The 21,543-nt window shown below is 52.2% G+C and overlaps 3 protein-coding genes across 4 annotated transcripts; 1 reads left to right on the top strand and 2 right to left on the bottom strand.

The window, feature by feature from the left end:
• Positions 1–15,364: 15,364 nt before the first annotated feature.
• Positions 15,365–18,134, top strand: LOC128267765 (dnaJ homolog subfamily A member 1). Its single transcript, XM_053004681.1, has one exon. The coding sequence runs from the start codon at positions 15,603–15,605 to the stop codon at positions 16,803–16,805; it is 1,203 nt and encodes a 400-aa protein (XP_052860641.1). The 5' UTR covers positions 15,365–15,602; the 3' UTR covers positions 16,806–18,134.
• Positions 18,047–19,646, bottom strand: LOC128267769 (retinol dehydrogenase 13-like). Its single transcript, XM_053004685.1, has 3 exons — positions 19,456–19,646; positions 19,136–19,402; positions 18,047–19,052 (listed from the first exon to the last, which is right to left on the bottom strand). Exons 1-3 carry the CDS (start codon positions 19,530–19,532, stop codon positions 18,401–18,403), a joined length of 996 nt encoding a protein of 331 aa, XP_052860645.1. The 5' UTR covers positions 19,533–19,646; the 3' UTR covers positions 18,047–18,400.
• Positions 19,647–19,972: 326 nt separating this feature from the next.
• On the bottom strand, positions 19,973–20,782 carry LOC128267774 (protein FAM136A). 2 transcript variants are annotated; one of them, XM_053004693.1, is made up of 3 exons: positions 20,631–20,782; positions 20,366–20,557; positions 19,973–20,300 (listed from the first exon to the last, which is right to left on the bottom strand). In XM_053004693.1, exons 1-3 carry the CDS (start codon positions 20,715–20,717, stop codon positions 20,154–20,156), a joined length of 426 nt encoding a protein of 141 aa, XP_052860653.1. In that variant the 5' UTR covers positions 20,718–20,782; the 3' UTR covers positions 19,973–20,153. The 2 variants fall into 2 exon arrangements, with proteins under 2 accessions (XP_052860653.1, XP_052860654.1); XM_053004694.1 differs by having other exon boundaries at positions 19,973–20,278; positions 20,389–20,557.
• Positions 20,783–21,543: the final 761 nt, after the last annotated feature.

The following is a 21,543-nucleotide window of genomic DNA, read 5'->3' as shown; positions in this document are numbered from 1 at the left end:
GGGTTCCGGGAGGTTTTGCTAAATCATGCCCACAACCCATCAGCAAAGTGGACCGGTAGCACCATTGCGCGTGGCCGTAATTTATTCTCGCGATTCCGCGCGGGAGAGTTTGCAAAGAGAAAAAAGACGGCCGATACGTCGGGTGATGTCACATCACGGGATTCGTGCTTCGGGAAAAGAATGCTGAACTAGAAAAAAGAACCAGAACAAATTAGCGGCTGGCCGTCTTTGGCACCGAAATATTGATTTGAAATAGGACCAAGCCAAGAATAGCCAGCGACTCGTCCAAGTTCTAGTTTTAGAATTTAATTACTATTTAATTTTTCAGCCGCAGCTCAAGGCGCGCTCTTAACGAATGACAAAATTAGATCGAAATATTTTTGGCAAGAATGACACTGGAGGAATCAACAAGCTGCCCGTGTTGACAGTGGAACCGACTTTCGATCATTTCGACTCGTATACGCGTACGATCGTGCTGGTCCGCGAAGTCCTCGAAGAAGCGCGACACAAAAACATCATTATCATTCGTTATCTGCGCTTCGTCGCCCCAGCAGCTAGCGGTACTGCCCCGTCGGCGCCGGCGGCCCCGACGGCGGCAATCCGGAGCCCGCGGGCGCCGTAGGCCTCCATTTGTTTTCCATCGGTCCGGTTTCGATGCGCAAAACTTCGTCTGGTTTCCCCCAAAATGCCACGGATGCTGCTGCTGTCGTGGCTCGTTCTTTCTCTTCGGTGTCTCCGCTCTCCGATGTTATAAAAATTATGCAAATCAGCGAAGCTGACTGACGCCAGCCAGTCGGCGGGGCACGCAAATTTGGCGCGCCGCTGTTTTTCGTTGACGCGTCGCGGTTCTACGCAGCCGGCGCGGAGCGACAAACAACAACAGCCTCGATCAATCCGTCGGCCGGGCGTTGTTTGTCACCTAGCTAATCATAGCTGACCGCAGGATCGTCGCGTGTCCACAACGCACAACTCCTTCGATACTGACGTCTGGCGATCTTTGCGAGGCTAGCCAATTTTAGACACGTCGACGTCCAGGGCAATCGAGGGCCACCAATCTGCCGGCGCGCACCGGTTCCGGGAGTCTCGAGCCGATTCCGGGAGAGCTCGAAAACGCGACACCGGCGGACCCCCCGATTGGCGCCAGTTTAGTCGTAAAAAGCGCGATACAAGTTTCGTGGGCCGACCAAACTGGCACAGTGGATTGGGACGCAGAGTGGAGACCCCCCCCAAAAAAGTGTGGCGCCGAAGCCATCCAATCACACACACACAGACGGGACGGACGCGCATGCGAAATGCGAAAGAAATAACCTTCTAAAGGCCACCACTAAATGGGCACGGGAAAAAAAGGAAGCGAAAACAAAAACGCCGCCAAACGTAGGCTCGTTAAGCGCGAAAGAATTTGTTTACGTTTCGACGGACGATGTCGGCCCACGGATCTGCGTTCCGACGACGCTCTCCGGATGACAGGCAGGTGAAAGGTGGAGGTATTTTCTGTGCCCAAAAAATATGCCGGAACGTTGGCCGAAAAAAGGAAAACAAGTGCACATGATTCAACACCTCCAACACCGGACACTGTTTGTACAATATGTTTACCCTTGACCATGGGCGTCGCAGCGAGCCGGCCTGCTTTGTTTGCTCCTCTGCAGTACGTGATCCGACATATTTTATCTGCCTGCGCTGCCCTGCATGATGGGTCTCTCTAGTGCAGGCGCACCCGAACCATAAATTAGAAAACAGTTAGACGTGGACCGCCGAAAGGAAACACTTCCTGTCAGCGCTTGGCGTGAGCGAGCGAGTAGCGCAGTTATTAGTAGGAGTTTATGGGTTTACCCATAAATCCGCTACTTAATCACGGTTGGCCAAAGTGGATCCAATTAGCTAACGCGGCGGCCGCTAGGTAGCTTCCTTTCGGGCTGAACCCCCAAAAACAGTCGACTCAAAATTGCCAACCACCATTTGCATCAGCTTTTGGCCGATCGGGAAGCTTTTTTTATCCCGGCCCCAGCGGTCCAGACGTCAACTTGCATCAGTTTGAAGTGGCTCTAGAATGCTCGAACCGATCTTGTGGCTGATCTCCACTGTGAAGCGAAACGAGCTGAACGAACATCATCACTCTTCGGCCTCATCATCAGCTCGAGACGCGATCGATGTCAATTTCGTTGCCGTGGCCGCTTCCTATTTGTGGGCTGGCTGCCTGGTAAAGTAAACCACAAGCACCTAGCGGGGACCCGCGACCCGGCTGGCTCTAAATCAATCAAACCGGCCTGTCGCAAGCCGGCGCAGTTGTCGATGGTTTCGGCCCCGGTAACGGGCTTCGATATGGTTCGCGTCTTACGTCAAGCCGCTTCTCGACGCCGCTTCCTGCACCGACCAGGTGTCCCGGCCAACCTCAAACCTCAAATCGAATATTAGTTTCCTAATTGAGTGTTCACGTAAGCACCGTCCCCGCCCCGGGGGTCGCCCGAATTAGGGATCCATCATCATCAGCAGCAGCAGCACGCCATCGGCGGGCATCATTAATCTTCGTTCCATTTTTCAACGCGATTCGAAACCCCCCGACCGGGTCGAAGGGCCGTGAAGCTTGCTTTGCATCGCCGCAGGAAAACACGTTGTCCAGGCCGGAAGTCTGCGGGCTGGGCCACCGGCTCCAGCCAGTAGGATGCGGTGTCACCGAGCCACCTAGCCACCGAGGTCAAGCTGCCAGCATCCACTTCGACCTCCGCGCCCGGGTCCGGCGCACTTGAACCGTGCGTTCGATAATCCGCCAGCACGAAGAGCAGATCGAAGATCAACGTCGTCGACGGTGGTGGCGAGGCCCACCACGTTCACCTTCACGGAGAGAGGCGGTGTCCTGTGCAAAGGTTGCGTGTGCTGCGATCCACGCAGCTTGATTGCAATTCGATCCCCACACGGAGCGCTGTGCGAATGCACACGACCGATGTGCGTGGATGCGCCCGATGGAGAAGGATCGCGTCGCATCACGCAGTTCACGGACGACCGGATTCTCCTGCGAGGAGTAAAGAAGAAGAGGCTCCATCTTCACCCGCATGACCCTCTGGGTGGGCAGGTTTATCTGTGTGTGTGTGTATTCGAAAAACCCTGGCCGATCCGGATATCTACGGCGCTGAGCATGAGTCAATTGAAGGATTAGATTCTTCTACCTGTGCTCCGTGACGTAAGCATTAGCCGGCGCTCATTAGTGGCGTTCTTGACGAAGGTGAAACGGGTTCAAGGAAATCCGGCAGCTACGAAGTGGGTCTCCTCGGCCGGGTCACATCGAAGATGATCAGTTTGATTACGAGCGAAAAAGACTTGAGCTGAAGCGACGAACCCGACGGCCGCGGCATGGTGCAATATTCGCAACAAACTCGGTTCAAATTTAATGACCCGTGACAGGAGCACCGCGATCATGTTAAAATTGTATCACCAAAACCGTTCACTAATCGCAACAATGGACAGAGGCACATTGCAGGCCCAAGGCAGCAGCATCGCAGCTCGGCAACGGCGGTTTTGCAACCTTGGCGCCCCAACCTGGAAGGCCGTTCGGCGGGAAAACAAGAACACTGCAAAAAAATAAAGACCAGCAACCCAGCACACGGACTACACGGTGACTTCAACGTGCGATCAAGCGGCGTGTTGCACAAAATCGACCATAAAATGTTGTTTCAATCGAGTTGATTCCCCATTTTTTTGTGCCTGCCAGCTACTCTAGTCTCTAGGCGCATATCGCGTGGCCCGTTTAGCGCTCACACCCGTTTCACTGCTGGCACCACCCCGTTCAGGGCACCGGCTTTGTATGTTTGTATGGGTGCTAATGTTTGGCCGCAGGGTTTTGTTTTCTTACGGCCGCAGTGGTTCTCTCACCCACCCCGGGCGCAGCCGGCGATTACTCGCGCCCAGCTGCGGTAACCGCCATCGTCGTCCCCTTTCGGGTGGGTTTGGATTTTTTTTTTCCCCTCATTCTCATTCGCGCGCTGCTTTCGTCGGGAATTTGGGCCAACGGATTGCCAACGGATTCGCCGTAACCACGCCGTCGATCGTTAATTGAATCGAAAACCTATGTACACATCGCCACCGCCGCGTCGTCGGTGTTGTGGTTTACGCAGGCGCCCCTGTTGCGGGCCCTTCACCCGTTCGGGGTGGGAACCCCGGGCCACCCCGGGGTTGTCTTCGGCTGGAGCTGCATTCCCAGTGCCGGCGGCATGATGAGCGCTTCTCATTTGCACACAATCGTTCGTTCCCGTACTTGAGCAAGGGTCCGCCAGCTCGGTCCGCCGCCTCACCTCGGTATCAATCGAGGGCACGTGCGCTTGAAAGCGCCCGTTATCTGCGATGACCCTTTCGGTGCTTCGGATGAGCGTTGAGCATTTGGAGGTTGCCAAACGGTGGCTGGCGCGATTCAACCCCAAAAGGCCTCGCCTAATGAGTAATGAGCTCTCCCGGGGGCCACTCCGGCAGGCGCACATCTATCAGTACGCCTAGTGCAGGAAGTCGTTGATCTTTTGCGGCAATTAACAATTTAATCACGCTAATGCTCAGCTAAGTGTAAGGCGCAAATTCGTCACAACTCATCTGAGAGCGTCCCAAATCTGACTCATTCGATTATCCAACCCGGACGATTACGGTGCGTATTGTTGACCTGCCGGCGGTACGGTTCAGGAACACTCAAAATTTGGTTGGAAATTCCCAACAAAAACACATCCCATTTTACATAATATTTATTACGACGCACGACGGCGCGGATTGACCCGCCCGAAGCAGACATTAGGATCCGTAACCTGGACCCATCGCTGGAGAAAGGAAGCTCGGAATGTTGACGCAAACATCCAAACAACAACCCGAGAAATCCGAGTCGCAATACTAGGCGCGCATCGAAATTAAAGTTATCCGTCGCGTTTTTTTTGCTCTCGCGCCCTGCTTTGGTCACTCTTTTCGTAAACAAAACCGGCAAACCGGTGGCCGGGCGCGCGGGTGCGAAACGAAGATCCGCTTCCGTCGAAGCTTCCGTCCACGTGCGGTTCGAGCGCGTTGAAGTCTTTCGTTCCAATGTCAGGCAACGAACCCTAGCGCCGGCGATTTGCGCCCAAAAGCTCGTAGGGCTTCCTCAAAACAAAAACACACACACGACTCGTGGAAGCCCCGTGTCGCCAAAACTGCCACCCGCTCGGGTTCTTGGGTAGTTAATTTCGGTAACCGGTTTGTTGTTGCTTCCCTTCCCGCCCGACCGTCGGTCGTTATCGAAATAACTTAGATAAGCGAAAACTGGCTCCGATCGGGCGGAGAAAGATCACCGGGCAGCAGCAAAAAAAACGAGACACCCCACCCCGACAAACAACGTCCAGTGGCCCGGTGAACCGCCCGGAACCGGATCGAACCGGGTGGCGACACTAGGTGATGCTCCACCCGGACTCGCCGCCACCGACGGCTGGCACCAGATGTCGTGGCGCTGGAGAGTCGCAAAGGTTTTGCGCCTTCCTGTGCCGCTTCGTCGCCAGTCTATTATATTAATAACGTTAATTTTGGGGAGTGTTATAAATTTGTTGGCGCCAGTCAGGCCGCGGATGGAACGCCGGAGCCACGTACCGGTTATGTTTATTCGGCTTTTGTCAACCACCATCTCGCACCGTCTGCCGTCGGTATTTTTGCCAAATTCTTGCCATCGACGAAGCGGCCGGGCAGGGAGCCCAGAGAACTTGCCCACGGAACGGTATCTAACCGCACGAACGGCAAGAAAAGAAGGAGAAAAAGGGAGTTTCGCTGCACGCCAGCCATTTTGTGCCGTTTTTTTGTTCACGTTTCATCTGGAGAGGCTCCCTAGAGGGGAGCTTTATCTTTACGTCTGCATCAGTTACGAATTGGAACGCTTGGGACAGGAGGCGTTCGGCGGCCAGATAGGAATGTGCCCAACCGTGTACAAACGCGGTACAAACACTTCTCGAGGCTTCGCTCGGCCGGGTGCGTGTCGTTCGTGGAAATCGTAAATTAGCCCGAACATCAACATCGAGAAACTTCCACGCGAGAAACGCACCTCTCTTTCGCAAAGGCCAACCAAGGTCGCCGGACCCGTTTGCGGCGGCGGGTCCGGCGATCCGTGGGTCTCTCGGCTTTCTTGTGCATTCGTTAGTCTGATTTCGTTTCGCATACTAATATTGTCTGTTGTTCCCGCAGATCAACATTGATTTGTTTTGGCCCGTCGTCTTGGTTTCTTTATTTATTAGTTTGTTTTGCCTGATTTTATTTGCTCTCCCAGCAAGCCAGCGCCGCGAATGCCTTCGAAGGACGTCCTGCCTTTGCCGTGCCGAGTTCTGACGTCAGACTGTGCGCCGGTATCCCACGATCGGCAGGTTGTCGCTCGTAATTCCATCAGCGCATCCTGTCGCTTCCTGCCATCCCGGTATTAAGTATCTCCCGGGTGGCTTCTGTGCGTTAGCACGTAGATTAAAATCGCCCGCCAACCCGACACCCGCAGCCATAGGCGTTACTTCACACGACAAATTATGTGCTCGATCGACATCGATCGCTTCCGTTTGGGGCGAACGAATGGAAGTTTGCATTTTTTATGGCGACAGTTTGAATGGTGCATTGCATTTCAACGCACCTTCACCGTTTATCGCATTCCCATCGGCCATCGGGCGTATCCGGTTCATTCGCCTGGTCCCAGAATTCAGAAGAAAACACGGACCACGAAGGTGGGTGAAAGAAAACCCGCCCGGCCGGCTATTTTGGGCGGCTTCTTCTGCTTCGTAAACGATCAAGCCGATCGAAAGGAGCAACCAATTTCGGTGAAGCGAACGACCATAACCCGACCAACGAACCGGCCGGCGGGTGCGTAAATGAAGGCCGTAGGCGTTGGTGGCTGGTGGCGAAAAGAGTTGAAGAAAGATTTCAACGACGGTGTACCCGACGAACCGGCGTCGGCCGGTTCGTCCGGGGGTTCAGAAGCGCATTTGGGCAGCGTCCCACGATGCATTGCACACGTGTGCCGCAAAAAGAGACCGACTCACCCGGGCTCAGTGGCTAAAAATAGAACGCTCCCCCGTGCCTCGCCGATTTTGACTTCCTGTTCGACGACCGCTCCCGGATGCCCCACGGGAACCGGCTCAAACCTGTTCCGTGCGGACGGGTGAAATGGGGCCCGCACCAAACGTTGCTTGGTTAGTTGCTGTGCTGCACATTATTTATTTTCTCTGTGCCCTGGCCTTCGCTCGGTACTTGGTGCTTGGTGTGACGTCTCCAGAACGCTGTTTCTGTTCTCTTTTCGCCCTTCCCCAAACTGATGGCATTAACATGTTTTACGTGCGCACTGCGCGGCGCGAGAAAACGAGTTTCTTGTTTGGGGTGCATATTTTTGGATGCAAACAAAGTATGCGAACATTGCGAGGGCTAAAAATAGCCCGCGAAGGAGCGATCGTGCACATTTTCCGGTTGGACAGGACGGGTTGGAACATAAATTGTCGCAATAATGTCCGGCCCGGGGCATTCGATGCGCCGGGCAAAGTTCTTTTTCTTTCCACCGTCGTTGTGGAAAAATGAGGCGCAAAAAGGCAAACATTTTCGGGGAACTGTAGATTGGATTGGAACACAGAACGGGGCACATTTACAGTACGGAAAAAATGCATTGTTCTCCTCATCGTACACGGTGCATTGTGACCGTCCTCTATCTCTAGCGTAGAATCGTTGGCCACCGTTGGCACTTTTCCAGCAGGAAAGCCCGGTTTCGCCGGGCTCATCTGCTTATCGCCTCCGATCGACTGTGAGTGATCGAAGAGATGCACAGCTCGCGAGATGTCTTCCTGGTTCGCTCGGGGCGGGCGGGCTATGTTTGAAAGCAACCCGCGGAGCCAGTGACCGACGCATAGGCGAGGGTCGCAGCGTAGTGGCACGCCAACCGGTGGGCCGTAATTAATGTTTGAATTATTCTCCGGACCGACAACTACCCTATCTTCCATCTTAGAACATCGCCCAAAGCAGAACAAGATGCTGGCTGCAGGCAAAAGCACCACGCGGAAGTAAGCGGCTCGCGTTGCAACGGGCATCCGCATCGTTCGCTCCCACACCGGTGTCCATTTTGCTTCGCTTCGTTCACTCGAAAGCATTTCCTTTTCAGATAACAGTCCGCGACGATGATACCCTAATTGCCCCAGTAGTTATCGCCTTCGTCGATCGATCACAACACCCCATCAAAACGTCGTTAATCGGAATGTTTGACTAACGATGACGACGGCGCCGCGATTGTCAAAGGATTCCCAAGCGCACAGCACACGAAACAATGGGAGACTCTTGGCGCAGTGGGCCTTCGGTGCCCTTCGAAAGCCTCGCTCCGAAGGGCACCGAATTCGATAATTGCAGGCCAACATAATTGGCCGACCTGAGACCGCTAATTGCGCACGGACCAAACGGAGCATTATCAATCAAAAGCGCGACTCGATGATGATGCGATCATCAACTGCATGACGACGAGGGGGGCCCTAACGATGACACATCTAAATGCGTCAACCATCGACAATACATTGTTGTCCTCCGCTGGCTACCGGAAGGGAATCCCTTGGTGTTTTTTTTGTCACCGGTTCTAGACCTTTAAACAGGCCCTAACCTTTAAGGCCCGGCACGAATTGAGCATTGAGAGCGGTGGAAAAACAAACCTTGAAGCGTCGGTCGGTTTGGGGTAAACACAATGCGCAGCAACTAAGCATACCGCCGTTCTTCCTTCGATTCGGTTCCTTCCTTGAACCGATCCGATCCGGTAGAATTATGCGGCGTGGCTGTCATTTTATGGCATCCCGCGCGGCATTCCATCATCGGTTACGCATCAAAGGCCGATCACTGAACCGTCCGAGCCGTAAGAGTGCAATCGTAAATTAAATCGACCACCACCGAAGGTGCCATAAAAGCGCGGAGAGTGCACGGAAACCGTGGGCCGGGTTGGGCCCGGCCTAAGCGGCCCATTAAACGATGCCGCCACATTTATTGACACTCAAATTTCTTTTACCTTTTCAACTGTTTCACACCCCCCGAAAGCCGCTGGCGGATCAATCACCCCGGCGTGTGAGAAGTTCGATCGGTGCTCCCCAGCTCCAAGGCCAGCACGGGGTGCGGAGGGGACAAATATTTCTTGATCACACCTTCGCCCGTGATCTCAGAAGTTGCCGGCTCCGCTCTAAGCGTATCAAGCGTCAAATCAGCGTCGGCCGGCGGCGGCTAAGCAGTCGTAAGCTTTTAGCCGGCAAAATAACGATCGGAGTCGATTGCTGGCATGCAGATCCTCTTAGGCCGCCCTCTTGGGTGTCCCGGGAAGCTTAATTTTAACTTTACGATCTATAAAGTCATCCCGACGCGCCCGCAATGGTGTCACATCACGAAAGGCTTGCCGTCAACGTTATCCAGGTCGGCGTCAGCGAGTCCGGGGACCGAACCGGGAGACGATTAGCAGTGTCGCGCCTGTTTGGCACGATTGATTTACAATCACAACGGACCACCATGCCCGCCGACCGGCGAAGAAGTCGCCGGGAGAACTGCCTTTCCCTGGCACTCTTCAGGGCTTCCATGATGGCGGAGCACGTGTCTGACTGGAGCCGCGCGAAATACCAACGAGGCGCCAGCCAGTCTGCGTGCCTACGTCACAGCCCCAGCGACTGATGCCTGAAGATCTCCGGTCCGGCTGATAGCTCGCTTTCCAAGAAAGGCCGCCGCTCGACGTAATCGTGCCGGCGTGCAGCTGCGGCATTTGACGCCACACACACACACACACATACGCATGCGGCCGAATTTGGACAAATATTTATGCAAATGCCGGATAGGCCGGCGAGCAGGCGAGAGATTTTTTCGCGCCCGGCCGCGTTCCCTCCTAATCTGGCTAATAAATTTGTTTAGGATTTTTATACTAGACCCGACACTGGCGACAGGGGGTTGGGTTTCGGATTGTTTCAGAGGGCGGAGGCGTAAATGGGCGCCCCTTGGGGAACTGCCACCGTTCAATCAAAACAGTGATCTTCCCGACGGTGATCGCCCCGACGGTGGCCCCGCCGGCGACGTCAAAGGCAATCTGTCAAGCTGAAGTTCAAGATCACCGCGGATCGGTCAGCCGCACACACCTCGGTAGGCTGGCACCGGCCAGCTGGCCCGTCCCAGACTTCCGGGGACGGATCGTGACTTGACGTGTTCCACTCCCGAAACGGTACCGGTTGTAAGCAACGCGCTCCGCTCCAAAGCGCCCAACCTGTCGGCGGACCCAAAGTGGAAGTTTCCATTCGCGACAAGGTTGCGCTTCGAGTGCTTGCGCTCCACCGGTGCTTCAGTTCTGCGTCCTTAAGGGTTCGCTATCGACGCAAGCGACGACTCTTCAGCTGAAGATCGAGCACGCTCGAGTTAGAGGCTGATAATGAAGATGTCTGGTGGAGAGACGCCCTTGATCTACTTGTTTGCCTTCGCTCGATGGACATTGATTTCGGTTCAAATGGCGCATTCGTTTTTCGGAGTGTCATTGACGTTATGCTTCCGGCTCATCTTTTCGGTAGCTAGAACCGGCGTGTCAACATGTCAACACCGTGACGACGCCTTTCCGCCAGAGCTTCGGATTTCGGTCGGTCTGGTGTTCCAAGAATCATTATCCAATCCGTTCTGCGCGAGTTGATTCCACTTCCGTGAGCGTTCGGACCGAAAAGACGCCACTTCCTGTTCAGGATCACCGTCGTCGTCAGACAGACCCATAAGTCATGAGTGCCACAAACCCATAAGTCATGAGATTTAAATCCCGATAATCGTTGGTTATCTAATAGCTATTATTAACGTTGGCTTCTGAGCGGACGGCCGAACTAATGAAGCCCTCGCCACGGCCACAGTTACAGGAACACCACTCATTAGTTCGCGGCTTGCTGGAACAATGGAGCGTAACTGAGAGCCATAGAACCACGCGACACAGGTGGTGTAGCCAGGCAAGACAGGTGTAGCAATCAAGAACACACATTTAAATTAAAAGAACTAAACCGAGGACTCTGTAGGATCTGCCGGAGCGCTGCAGACACCCGAGCGGCCACAAGATTTATGATGGCCGATTTTTACGCCGGCAGAATAACAGCTTTTTTATCACGAACCGTCAGCTCGCTCGCGCGTCATGATAAAGTCTACGTCAAAGTCAACGGAACCGGCTTCCTCGTCGAAGGACGACAGCATCAGCGGGGAAGTGTCGAGAGTTGCATTCCATGATGCTGTAAATAGAGTGGAGCCCCAAAAACAGGAGATCCGGAAACTTTTACAGACAGCAATTATTAAATCAAAAGTCCGCCTATAACCAGTTTTTAGGACGGTTGCATCACACCCAACCGATACGATCGATAGAAGATTGGCGAATAACTAAAGTAATCTTTTAGGTTATGTTCAATTAGAGCTTTCGAATCGCCAAACATTGTTGAACCAAGTATAGACCCCGCTCGGTGCGCTGTGTTCCACGATCGCGCCGTGCGCCATCTCGTTCCTGTTACAGCAGTTCCATCCGGTTCACGTTTAGTCGTTGTTAGAAGATCTCAGCACCGACAATGCTCATCGCCGCGGTGGTTATTCTCGCACATTCGTGTATTCGTGGCTTCCAGGGAACTCCGATTGTGAGCAAATTACGTAAATTGAGATAGGTCAACTGCTGCTGCTGCTCACACCCTCGGAGCAGCAGCAGCTAATCAATCGTCTGATGTCTGACAGCAAGTCTAGGTGTTTCCTAGAACTTACCTCTCGGCCATCCCAGCGGCCGGCAGTTGAGCAAACTCCCTTCCAACGCCCGCAAACTCCCTTCCAGTGGTTCCGAATTTCCCGCCCATACGCACACGCAATTGGCAGTCTAAACGTCGTGAACGCGCGCTTGCGAAAACCGGCGGCAGAGGAATTCCAAAAATGTTGACATTGGCCCGTCCACCGCGGGGACGTAGCGAATGAACCAGAATATGCCATTACGTTCGCGCTCTCTGCTCCGTGTGTGTACCTCTGGGCTCATTTGAATAACAACAAAATTTTTATGGTAATCACTAATCCAACGCGCGCCGGTGGCGGCCCACGACACTCGCCCGCCTCGCTCATCCCAAATCTGCACCGATCCCGAAGGCCGTCAAATGGCGAAGATTTGCGAAACAATCGAAACGGGGGTGGCTAAGGGGTGGTTAAGGCGAACGGACCATAGTGGGCCGCGAGTCGCTCGTCTTCACGCCCGTCTGACGCCGATCGGCGCCCGGGCGGGGAAAGTCTCCTCTCGGACTGTCCAAAAGGTGCTGATGCCGATCTCCGTAAGTGGCTGGATCGCCCATTTTTTGCGCGTCCACTCGGATTTAATTCGGGTTTCGGTCCGCGTTCGGGGCGACTTTTAGCCTTTGCGCGGTTCATTGTTCGCGACAATCTGGCGCGCCGCGGCGCAAAACGATCGCGAATTTGAATTTCGGCAGCCCGCCGGCGGGTTGGGCGAAGAAAGGGCGTCGGAACTGGGACGAAGTTCGTGAAGCGATGCGCAGCGTAAACAAATTCCTCCGATCAAGGTCGTCCGCCTAGGCCTAGGATGTTACGCAGAAAGCTGGTGGCAATAGAAACTGTCAGAGAATGTTTTGGCGGAATAGTCCACCCGAAGCGGTACCAGCGAGGAAAATCCGGATTAGACCTACTTTTGCCGTGTGTTCGACACCAGTGACACCAGAGATCGACCTGACGTATTCTGCAAACATTCCTGTGTATGGCGATGGCGCCAGCTGTTTGTGATTTCAACGCTAATAATGGATTCCTACGAGAGAAGGTGAGAAATTCCACTTCCAAAGTTCCCCTCGGTCGAGTGGATTCAAATCTCCAGAAAACCTGTAAAGTTCAGGCGCCTCCGTCGTGGCACCCTCATGTGAATCTGACGACCAATTTAGACCGAAAGTGTCAATCTTCAGCGCACGGACCTCGCAAACGTTCGCACATCATAAGATCGTAAGCAGCAGGCGGCAGCCAGCATCCACCGAACGTGGCGACGACTACGGCGACTGTCGCCAAAAACTCGTATCAAGACTGGCGCCATAACCCGGATCGAACTTTTGTATACCCCGCACCGCACGAGCGCCGAGGATCATCATTATCGCCGATCGTCGTCGTCGTCGCCGAGCGGTTCAGTGTCGTGTGGTGCGATTGGCCAGCGTTTGATTGGCTGGCGAGTTTGAGTTGTTTGTGGAAAACGTAACTCGGCTGCCGAAAAAGTGTTCTTTGCCCTGTCACATCCCCACTAGGACTTGTGTGACATTTTCAAAATAAATAACCCTTCCGGAAAGAGTGCCACGCTCCCCAGTGACGTCCAATTAACTACCCTCTAGCCAATTTCATAGGATGTCGGCTGATGACTTTACAGCATGAAATGAAATAAACGCACAAACAAAACTGTCCTATCCTGATACAAATTAGCCCATCGTAAAATAGGCTGGGAAGCTAACTGCAAAAGCAGACGTCTGGCGATGGTCAAAAATAGACTTGCCTAACGAACTACCATAAATTGGCGAGATTTAGCTACGGCCGCGCCACCGCCAGAGAACGATCGTCGAAAATCAGCCAAATCCTTCGCTATCCAAACCGCAGACACTAAAACCTTTTTCAGTCTCAGTTTTATGACGCAAGTTCTCGACGCGCGCGCGGCGCCTTATCGACGGGCCCACCGTTTGGCGCCGACGGTTTTCGGCGGCTGGCGTGGCCAGTCTAGGCGAAAACCAGAATTCCGAACGTCCTTGGTGACCTTTTCAACGGTCGCATCCGCGAACCGGCTAAGGTCGCATTCTTACCACCGTCGGCAATCGTGGCGGGGCAGCCGGTGATGATGGGCCCACTCAAACCGGTTCTCTAGCTTCGTGCGTTCGGCGGAAGAAAAGAAACAAACAAGATAGGGTCTGATCACGACCAGCCCAGCACGGGCGGCTGTTATCGTAGGCATTGGCGATTCGATTCCTCTTCCAACCGCTGGCGACGATGGGGAATTTTCAACCCCATCCCGGAGATCGCATCTTTAGCGCCAAAATAGCGGCAGGCTTATCGTGTGGCGACTAATGGCAGGACGAAACGTTTGGCGATCAAAGCGCAGCAAGCAGAAATTTGTATTTTTTTGTACAATCAAATAACTTCTGAACGGTGGTTTTTCAGCAACTAACTAGCATTTGCTCCTCGGGCCATTGTTTCGTGTCGCGCCAAGATCCGCCAACAGCGCCAACAGCGTAATCGTTAGGCTCGTATGGGCAATTAACATAGATCGTGCATTAGTGTCGGAAATCTAGTCTTTAATCTGACAAAATTACTTTCGTAAATGACGCGGCGCTAATGTTAGCACCACGGTTGGGACCTGCATTTGGGGTTTCAATCTCCACGCGCACAGGATGCTGGACGCTGCCTTTGGGGGTAGAATTTTTTATGCTTTCGAAATTGCTTTTCCGGTCATAAATGCTTTAGGTTTTTCACATTTCATTGGATTATTACACCGTGGCGTTATGGCGACCGATGACAATAATTAATAGGATAATGATGATGAGATTATGTGTTGATGTGATTTTTAATATTTCCGCCTTCTAGTGAGGAGTCACGGAGGGATCCGATAATGAACCGCGGATCTTCAATGAACCATACGAACAAGCAGCTCTCTCTCTTTGGCTGTTTTCTCTTCAATATTCTTAGTTCTTAACTGAATAAGTTGGAAAAATCAAACCACGAACTCATCATGTTTCTAGCCAATAACGAGAAACTAATAACAGCTCATTTGACCGGAAAGAATCATTTCACTGCGGCCGCGTTGAAATATTTCAGCTTCGAACTGGCGACCAGCTGTTGGTTGTTTTTTATTTTACCACGAAAAAGGAAGTTTCAATTCAGAAGACGCTAAAAGTTACATGGATAAAAATAACCCTTTCTTCCGGAACATATTTACATAAATCACACACTGAATGGTAAAATCTGGTGTTAATTTTCCTTTTTTTATTTTTAGTACAAACTGCCTGCGTTGTGATCAGCTGTCATTTGTGATAAAATTCTAGAACCTGTTAAACTTCTAGAAAACAGAAACAAAGATGGCAGGCCAACAATTTTCGTACCATGGCCACATGAAACGTATCCTTACGAAACATATTACGCCTCTCGCAAGGATGCGGATGATAAGAAAAGCATATTTCAAGCGTCCACGATTGGTTAGGTAATGCGGAAGTAAAAAACGGCTTGCTTTTTGTGTATGTTCGCCTCAAGGCCAGCCTCGAACGTCAACCGAAAACCGCATGCTTTCGGGCCACGGGCAGTGCTGCCAGCGCTTGCTTGGTGCTCGCGCAAAGCTGTGCTGTGCGTCATAGTACTAAAAAGTTGACAGTCATAGTCATCGGACACTTCACCAGCGCTCCTCGTTCGGTTCGCGGAGGCCCAGCAGTATCGTGAAAATTCGAGAAGAAAAAAGGTCGGTGTGGCCGTCCAATTCCAGAGAATCGTCGCAATTCCTGACCTTACACCGCGGTTTGCAGCGTGTGCAAAGTGTGCATCGTTCCGGAGCGTGCGTGTGAATTGAATCCCCAAAGCCCCGTGCGAAAAGAAGTGAGCGCGTGAGCGCAAAGTAGAAGAACAAAAAAAACGAGAAAAGAAAAATGGTGAAGGAAACGGGATTCTACGATGTGCTTGGCGTGAAGCCAGGCTGCACGCCCGAGGACCTGAAGAAGGCGTACAGAAAGCTGGCAATGAAGTACCACCCGGACAAAAACCCGAACGAAGGCGAACGCTTCAAGCAAATCTCGATGGCCTACGAGGTGCTGTCCGACCCGGAAAAGAAAGCCATCTACGACGAGGGCGGCGAGGCGGCCATCAAGCAGGGCGGCGCGGGTGGCGCTGGCGGCGGTTTCCACAGCCCGATGGACATCTTCGAGATGATCTTCAACGGTGGTGTGAGTGGTCGACGCGAGCAACGAGGACGCGATCTGGTGCACCGACTGACCGTGACCCTGGAGGAGCTGTACTGTGGCGTAACGCGGAAACTGGCCTTGCAGAAGAACGTCATCTGCGACGGGTGCGACGGTATCGGGGGCAAGAAGGGCACGGTGCACAAGTGCGCCCCGTGCGGCGGCACCGGCATCGTGACCAAAGTTCAGCACATCCTGCCCGGCTTCATGCAGCAGAACAGGGTCCCGTGCCGGCAGTGCCAGGGCCAGGGCGAGGTGTTCGATGAGAAGCACAAGTGCAAAAAGTGCGACGGCGAGAAGAAGGTACGCGACAAGAAGATCCTGGACGTGCACATCGAGAAGGGTATGCGCACCGGGCAGAAGATCGTTTTCAGCGGCGAGGGTGACCAGGAACCGGGCCTGCAGCCGGGCGACATTGTGATAGTGCTGGCCGAGAAGGAGCACCCGGTCTTCAAGCGCTCCAACATGGACCTGCTGATGGAGATGCCGCTGCAGCTGACGGAAGCGCTCTGCGGCTTCCAGAAGGTCATCACCACGCTGGACAAGCGCAGCCTCGTAATCTCGAGCCACCCGGGCGAGGTGATGAAGCACGAGTCGATCAAGTGCATCATGGACGAGGGAATGCCACAGTGGAAGAACCCGTTCGAGAAGGGGCGGCTGATCGTTCAGTTTACGGTCTCCTTCCCGGAGACGCTACCGATCGAGGCGGTCAAGATGCTGGAACAGTTCATGCCACCGCGACCCCTCGAGGAGATCCCGCAGGACGCCGAGATGGTCATGATGGTCGAGCTGGATCCGGAGCAGGAGTCGCGCAACCGATACAAGAACGCCTACGAAGAGGACGAGGACGAGGGCACCCCCGGAGTTCGCGTCCAGCAGTGCAACTCTAGCTAAGTTCTCCCTGCCCGAAAGCAACCCCGAACAGAAGCAGACCACCCCCCTTCACCCCCCTTTCCCCAACGAGAGAGGCAACCGCACTCTTAAGACAGCATGAGTTTGAGTTGGACAAATTTTCCGTTGTTCGCCACCCGAAAGTTATTGGCAGAGACAAGTAGCGATCAAGGCAGAGAAAACGGCTAGCTGGCCGACGATACAGGACGTGCGTGTTACTCTCTCTCTGGTGTGGATGTGTATTTCTTCCACGAAGTTCACTACAATAAATTATTAGGGCATCTATCGGCGAGGAAATCAATAGCACACGAATCCTTATCCAAAACATATGCACTCTCTCTCTTTCTCTCCCTGACACACAAACACACACGCATGGCAACTGTGAATTAACTTAGCAGAGCGGGATCAAGGGGAACTGGGGAACGATGGACAAGTGGGGCAGAGTTGGCCCCACTCTGGAAGCGGAAGCGGTCAGTAATTTAGTCGCTTTACAGCCAAAACCAAGGACACGGTTGGAAGGAGGAACCCTTTTAGCGAAAAAGTGAAACATAATGATGTACCCTTTATTTCAACGGATAAACTGGACGAACTGGAACTCGCTTTGTTTTTAGTAACCGCTCCTCGAATGCCTCCCGCTGCAATTACACCACCACCACCCCCCTCTGTCGCACCTTGCACCGACCCGCAAGCGGACCTAGCGGACGCAGAACTTATCCATCATTGGCCACCGGGAAACGATCGCATAGAAGCGCATTATCCACACAAGAGAATAAAGGGCTTTTCGCTGGAATATTTATAACTAACCGAAATTCTTGAACTTGTTTCCTCTCGCACATGCACGCACTCTGTGTCTATCGCTGTCTCCTCGCCCTTCTTTCTTTCATTGGTCATCGGCATTCCGGAGTGATAATGTAGGTTTTAAACTTAGTTTCTCCATTACTCACTTCCAGTGAATCCAGTGCCGTGTGCCACACGCGCACGCACACACACACATACCCATATACACAAACACACCATACTTTCTGCGGGTCTATCACCAGTATAGAATCCCTTTGTACGATTGATAATGGATGAAACAGAATAAAATTTGCATGTAGTAAAACAAAAAAACAGGAACATCACTGTGTGGACATCGTTCAGATCGCCCGAAATTGGAAAGAAAATGTTGTCTGCAAACAATGGGTGATGTAACATCAACGAGTCACTGTAACGTCAATGACTAACCCCCCTTAAGGCCCCACATAAACTGTGCCATTTTTGCGATGGTTTTATTTTGCGTTTCTCGATTTCGTCATGTGCTACGAAATTTAAAATTAAAAACACACAGAATGCAAATCAATAAAAGCTCATTCCGATGGCAGTAAGGTGTATATGTATTGTTGCGCCGCCAATCAACTAACGACTAACAGACGAGCCCAAAAAAGGAAAAACATGTTCGATTAAAAGCGACTTTTAGTTGTGTAGCTTAATAACATTCCGATTCCGATCGTCGATCATTCGTACGAGGATGGATTGAGCTGCTGGGCGCCAGTGGCCGTTTGCTCGGGCGACGTAAAAATAACAATATCCTTACTGTTATTCATACGTAGCATCCGCTGTCAGGAAACGGCAGCCGTACCGGTCAGGGTGCCAGTCCACTTCTCGCTGACGGCCCACAGCCACTTTGCGACCCGCTCGTCCTTCGCCTGCTCGGCCACATCCTTCGGTGCACAGTCGCTAAAGTACTGACCGCTCACTTTTTCCAGCGACGGCTCCAGTGCCACGTGCAGCGTCGTTTGTGCACCGTAGAGCGGCGACTTGAGGAATGGCCAAACGAAAGGTCTCACGAAGACGCTCGAAAACCAGCTATTGAAGATGCCCATGTGCCGCATTAGATCCGTATCGACAATTCCCGGATGCAAGGCGTTCACCGTGACGCCCGTTCCCTCTAGGCGGCGGGCCAATTCGCGTGTAAAGAGGACATTCGCTAGCTTGCTCTGGTCGTACGCTCGGGACTCATCGTACGATTTGCTGCTGTTCAAATCATCCAGCGCAATCTGGCCACGGGTGTGCGCCAGGCTGGACACGACGACGATTCGGCTCGGAGCACTCAGCTTCAAGTTGTCGAGGAGCAGATTGGTGAGCAAAAAGTGTCCCATATGATTCACACCCAGCTGCATCTCGATCCCTTCGGTGGTCAGCGAACGTGGGCAGCGCATGACACCAGCGTTGTTTACCAGAATATCGAGCCGCTGCTGTTCGGACTTGAATCTAATCGGTGGAGGAGCAATAAACGTGAGCACACGACCCAATAAGTCAGCGATCCGTTACATAACAATGCCGCCGATACGTACTGCTTCACAAACTGCCGGATGGACTGCATTGAAGCGAGATCACACTCCCGGCAGAACACGTTCGGGTTTCGCGTTTCCAGCACAATGTCCTGTCGGGCTTCTTCGCACTTTTTCATATCCCGGCATGCCATGTAAACGTGGGCGCCCCGATGGGCCAAGCAGTGGGCCGTCTCCTTGCCGATGCCCGTGTTGGCGCCCGTTACGATGACCACTTTTCCTTCGGCACGAACTTCCCTGTTTTGGAATTTGGCCCCTTGCATATAGTCCCTAGGGAGGGGAGGCAATCAGTATTTGGTTTCTTAAATTATCCGCTTACTCACTTCAACAGAACGAGGCCACCGATCAGTGTTCCGACGGCGCTGGATCCGAGGATCAGTTTGTTGCGAAAAATCGACATTTTTGATGCGATGCGGCAAGAAATTCAATTCATGTTCGGCCAGTGCAAAAAATCTGAAACGTTTGAGTCGAAAGCTCGAGAAATTGATCCTTTTTTTGGTTGTTTACATCTCATGCGCCGAAAATTATCTCCATCTTTTTCTTTTGTGTTTGTTGTCTCTCTCTCCGTACGCGTGGCAGTGCTGCCAGCATGAAGCGTAAGAAAAGATCAATGCGATTGAAAAAATCAAATCAATTGAAACAAAAATTTTCATTTTAAATTAAAGACGATACGAGTTTTCCTACGGCTGTTTTCCAGTATGTGTACTCATATTTATTAGGTTCTAATTTGGTGTATTTAAATATTGTTTTGCTCATGATTTACTATTCAACCAAATTTTAAAAGAGTAATGGAAACGGAACTCCTTCGATAGTTACGGTTGAAAAAGTAGAACTTTCGGCTCCAAACACAAGAAGAATCGTTTTTCATTTATTGCAGCGTGCTGATGCGCTAGTGCACATCTACCATGGTTTCTGAACAGATGAAACTAAATGCATAAAGCTATACACAGGGAGACACACCGATCCCGCGCAACGGTGGGGACAATGTACAGCTAACTTGCGATCCTCGGCAAACCACGACTTACGACGATCGGCGTTGTAGCACTTTTCGCATGCTCTCGAACATATTTGGCAAAATTCCCACATGTTTATCCACACACTTTATGGCGCATCGCTCGAATTCGGCCGTATACTTGGCGATATCACCTTCCGAAGGACTTGGTCCCATCTACAAAGAAAGGGAAGAAACCGTTAGCAGTGATGGTTGCGTATCCGGGGCTTCTCTTTTCGCACCCTATCCTTAATCGTATCGTTACAATCCATCACACACCGTTGCAGCCGGCTGTTGAACGAATTGATCTCCGATTCTACGTGCTGCTGCGCTCGCTGGGCCGGGACCGAGCATCGTTCGACGCACTGCTGTACCGTGTCCATGGACGAATTCATGTCCTTGCAGCATTTTGCAGCACAGTCGTGCATATCGGCCTGATTAGTGGAAGAAACCGAAATCGTAATAGAAGACCGTTGTGTCGTCATGAGTCCAGCGATTGATATTTACTTGCATTTTCCTCAACACCGTTCGATCCAGATCATCCAACTGCCTCGTGATTTCCATCTCTATCCGTTGCTTTTGTTGTTCTATCATTTTGCAGGTGAAACTGATTTTTCTCTTGCCACTGGCCACAAAAACAAACCTTCTTTGGACCGATACGCCGGATAAGCAAAGCGAGGCTTCAATTGACAGATAGACAAATTACATCACATTGCCGGCGATAAATTGGTGTGCGTGAGAGGAAAACAGGCGAAAAAGAAACTCAAGGCGAAAAAGGAACAAATTCACGGCGAATTCACATTCGCAGTGTCAGTATTAAATTCGCAGAATCGCCACGACCGAAAACTTAGAGAAAAATAGTGGAAAAAACGTAACAGAATAATATTGGTTTATTATTTTAAATATTTTTACTGTTTTACTAATTTACTTTACTATTATTTCGGTTTTCAAATCCAACTTGTGTCAATCAACGTACGCAGCCGAGTTTTAGACAGCGGCGAACAAGCGAAAACAGAAAAGAAGCAGTGAAGCAAAGAAGAAGCAAAGAACAGGAAACACACACAAACACACGCAGGAAAGCAGTGCTGCGTTTTCCTCTCGATATCTGCGGTCACATTTTTGTTTTTTAAGTTTTTTAGTCTTAATCAGTCGCCCGGACAACCGGAACACACGCGTGGAACCAATATCTCGCCAAAACAGCAAATCCACCATTGTTTCTCCACCAAGGGAGCGAGCGTGACAGAGAGGACGTGTGTGTGTGTGTGTGTGTGTGTGTGTGAGAGAGAGAGAGAGAGACTGCGAAAGGGAACCTTCCTAATCCAATCCTGTGCCCGGCGCAGCAGGAGCAAGCCCAACATCACACACCAGCAGTGAAAACGCTTAGGCGGGCCGCCATCGCCACGAGAAACAACACGGCCCG

Source organism: Anopheles cruzii, chromosome 2 (genome assembly GCF_943734635.1).
Source record: "Anopheles cruzii chromosome 2, idAnoCruzAS_RS32_06, whole genome shotgun sequence".
NCBI classification, from domain to species: Eukaryota; Metazoa; Arthropoda; class Insecta; order Diptera; family Culicidae; genus Anopheles; species Anopheles cruzii.
This window is presented reverse-complemented; position numbering and strand designations above follow the sequence as displayed.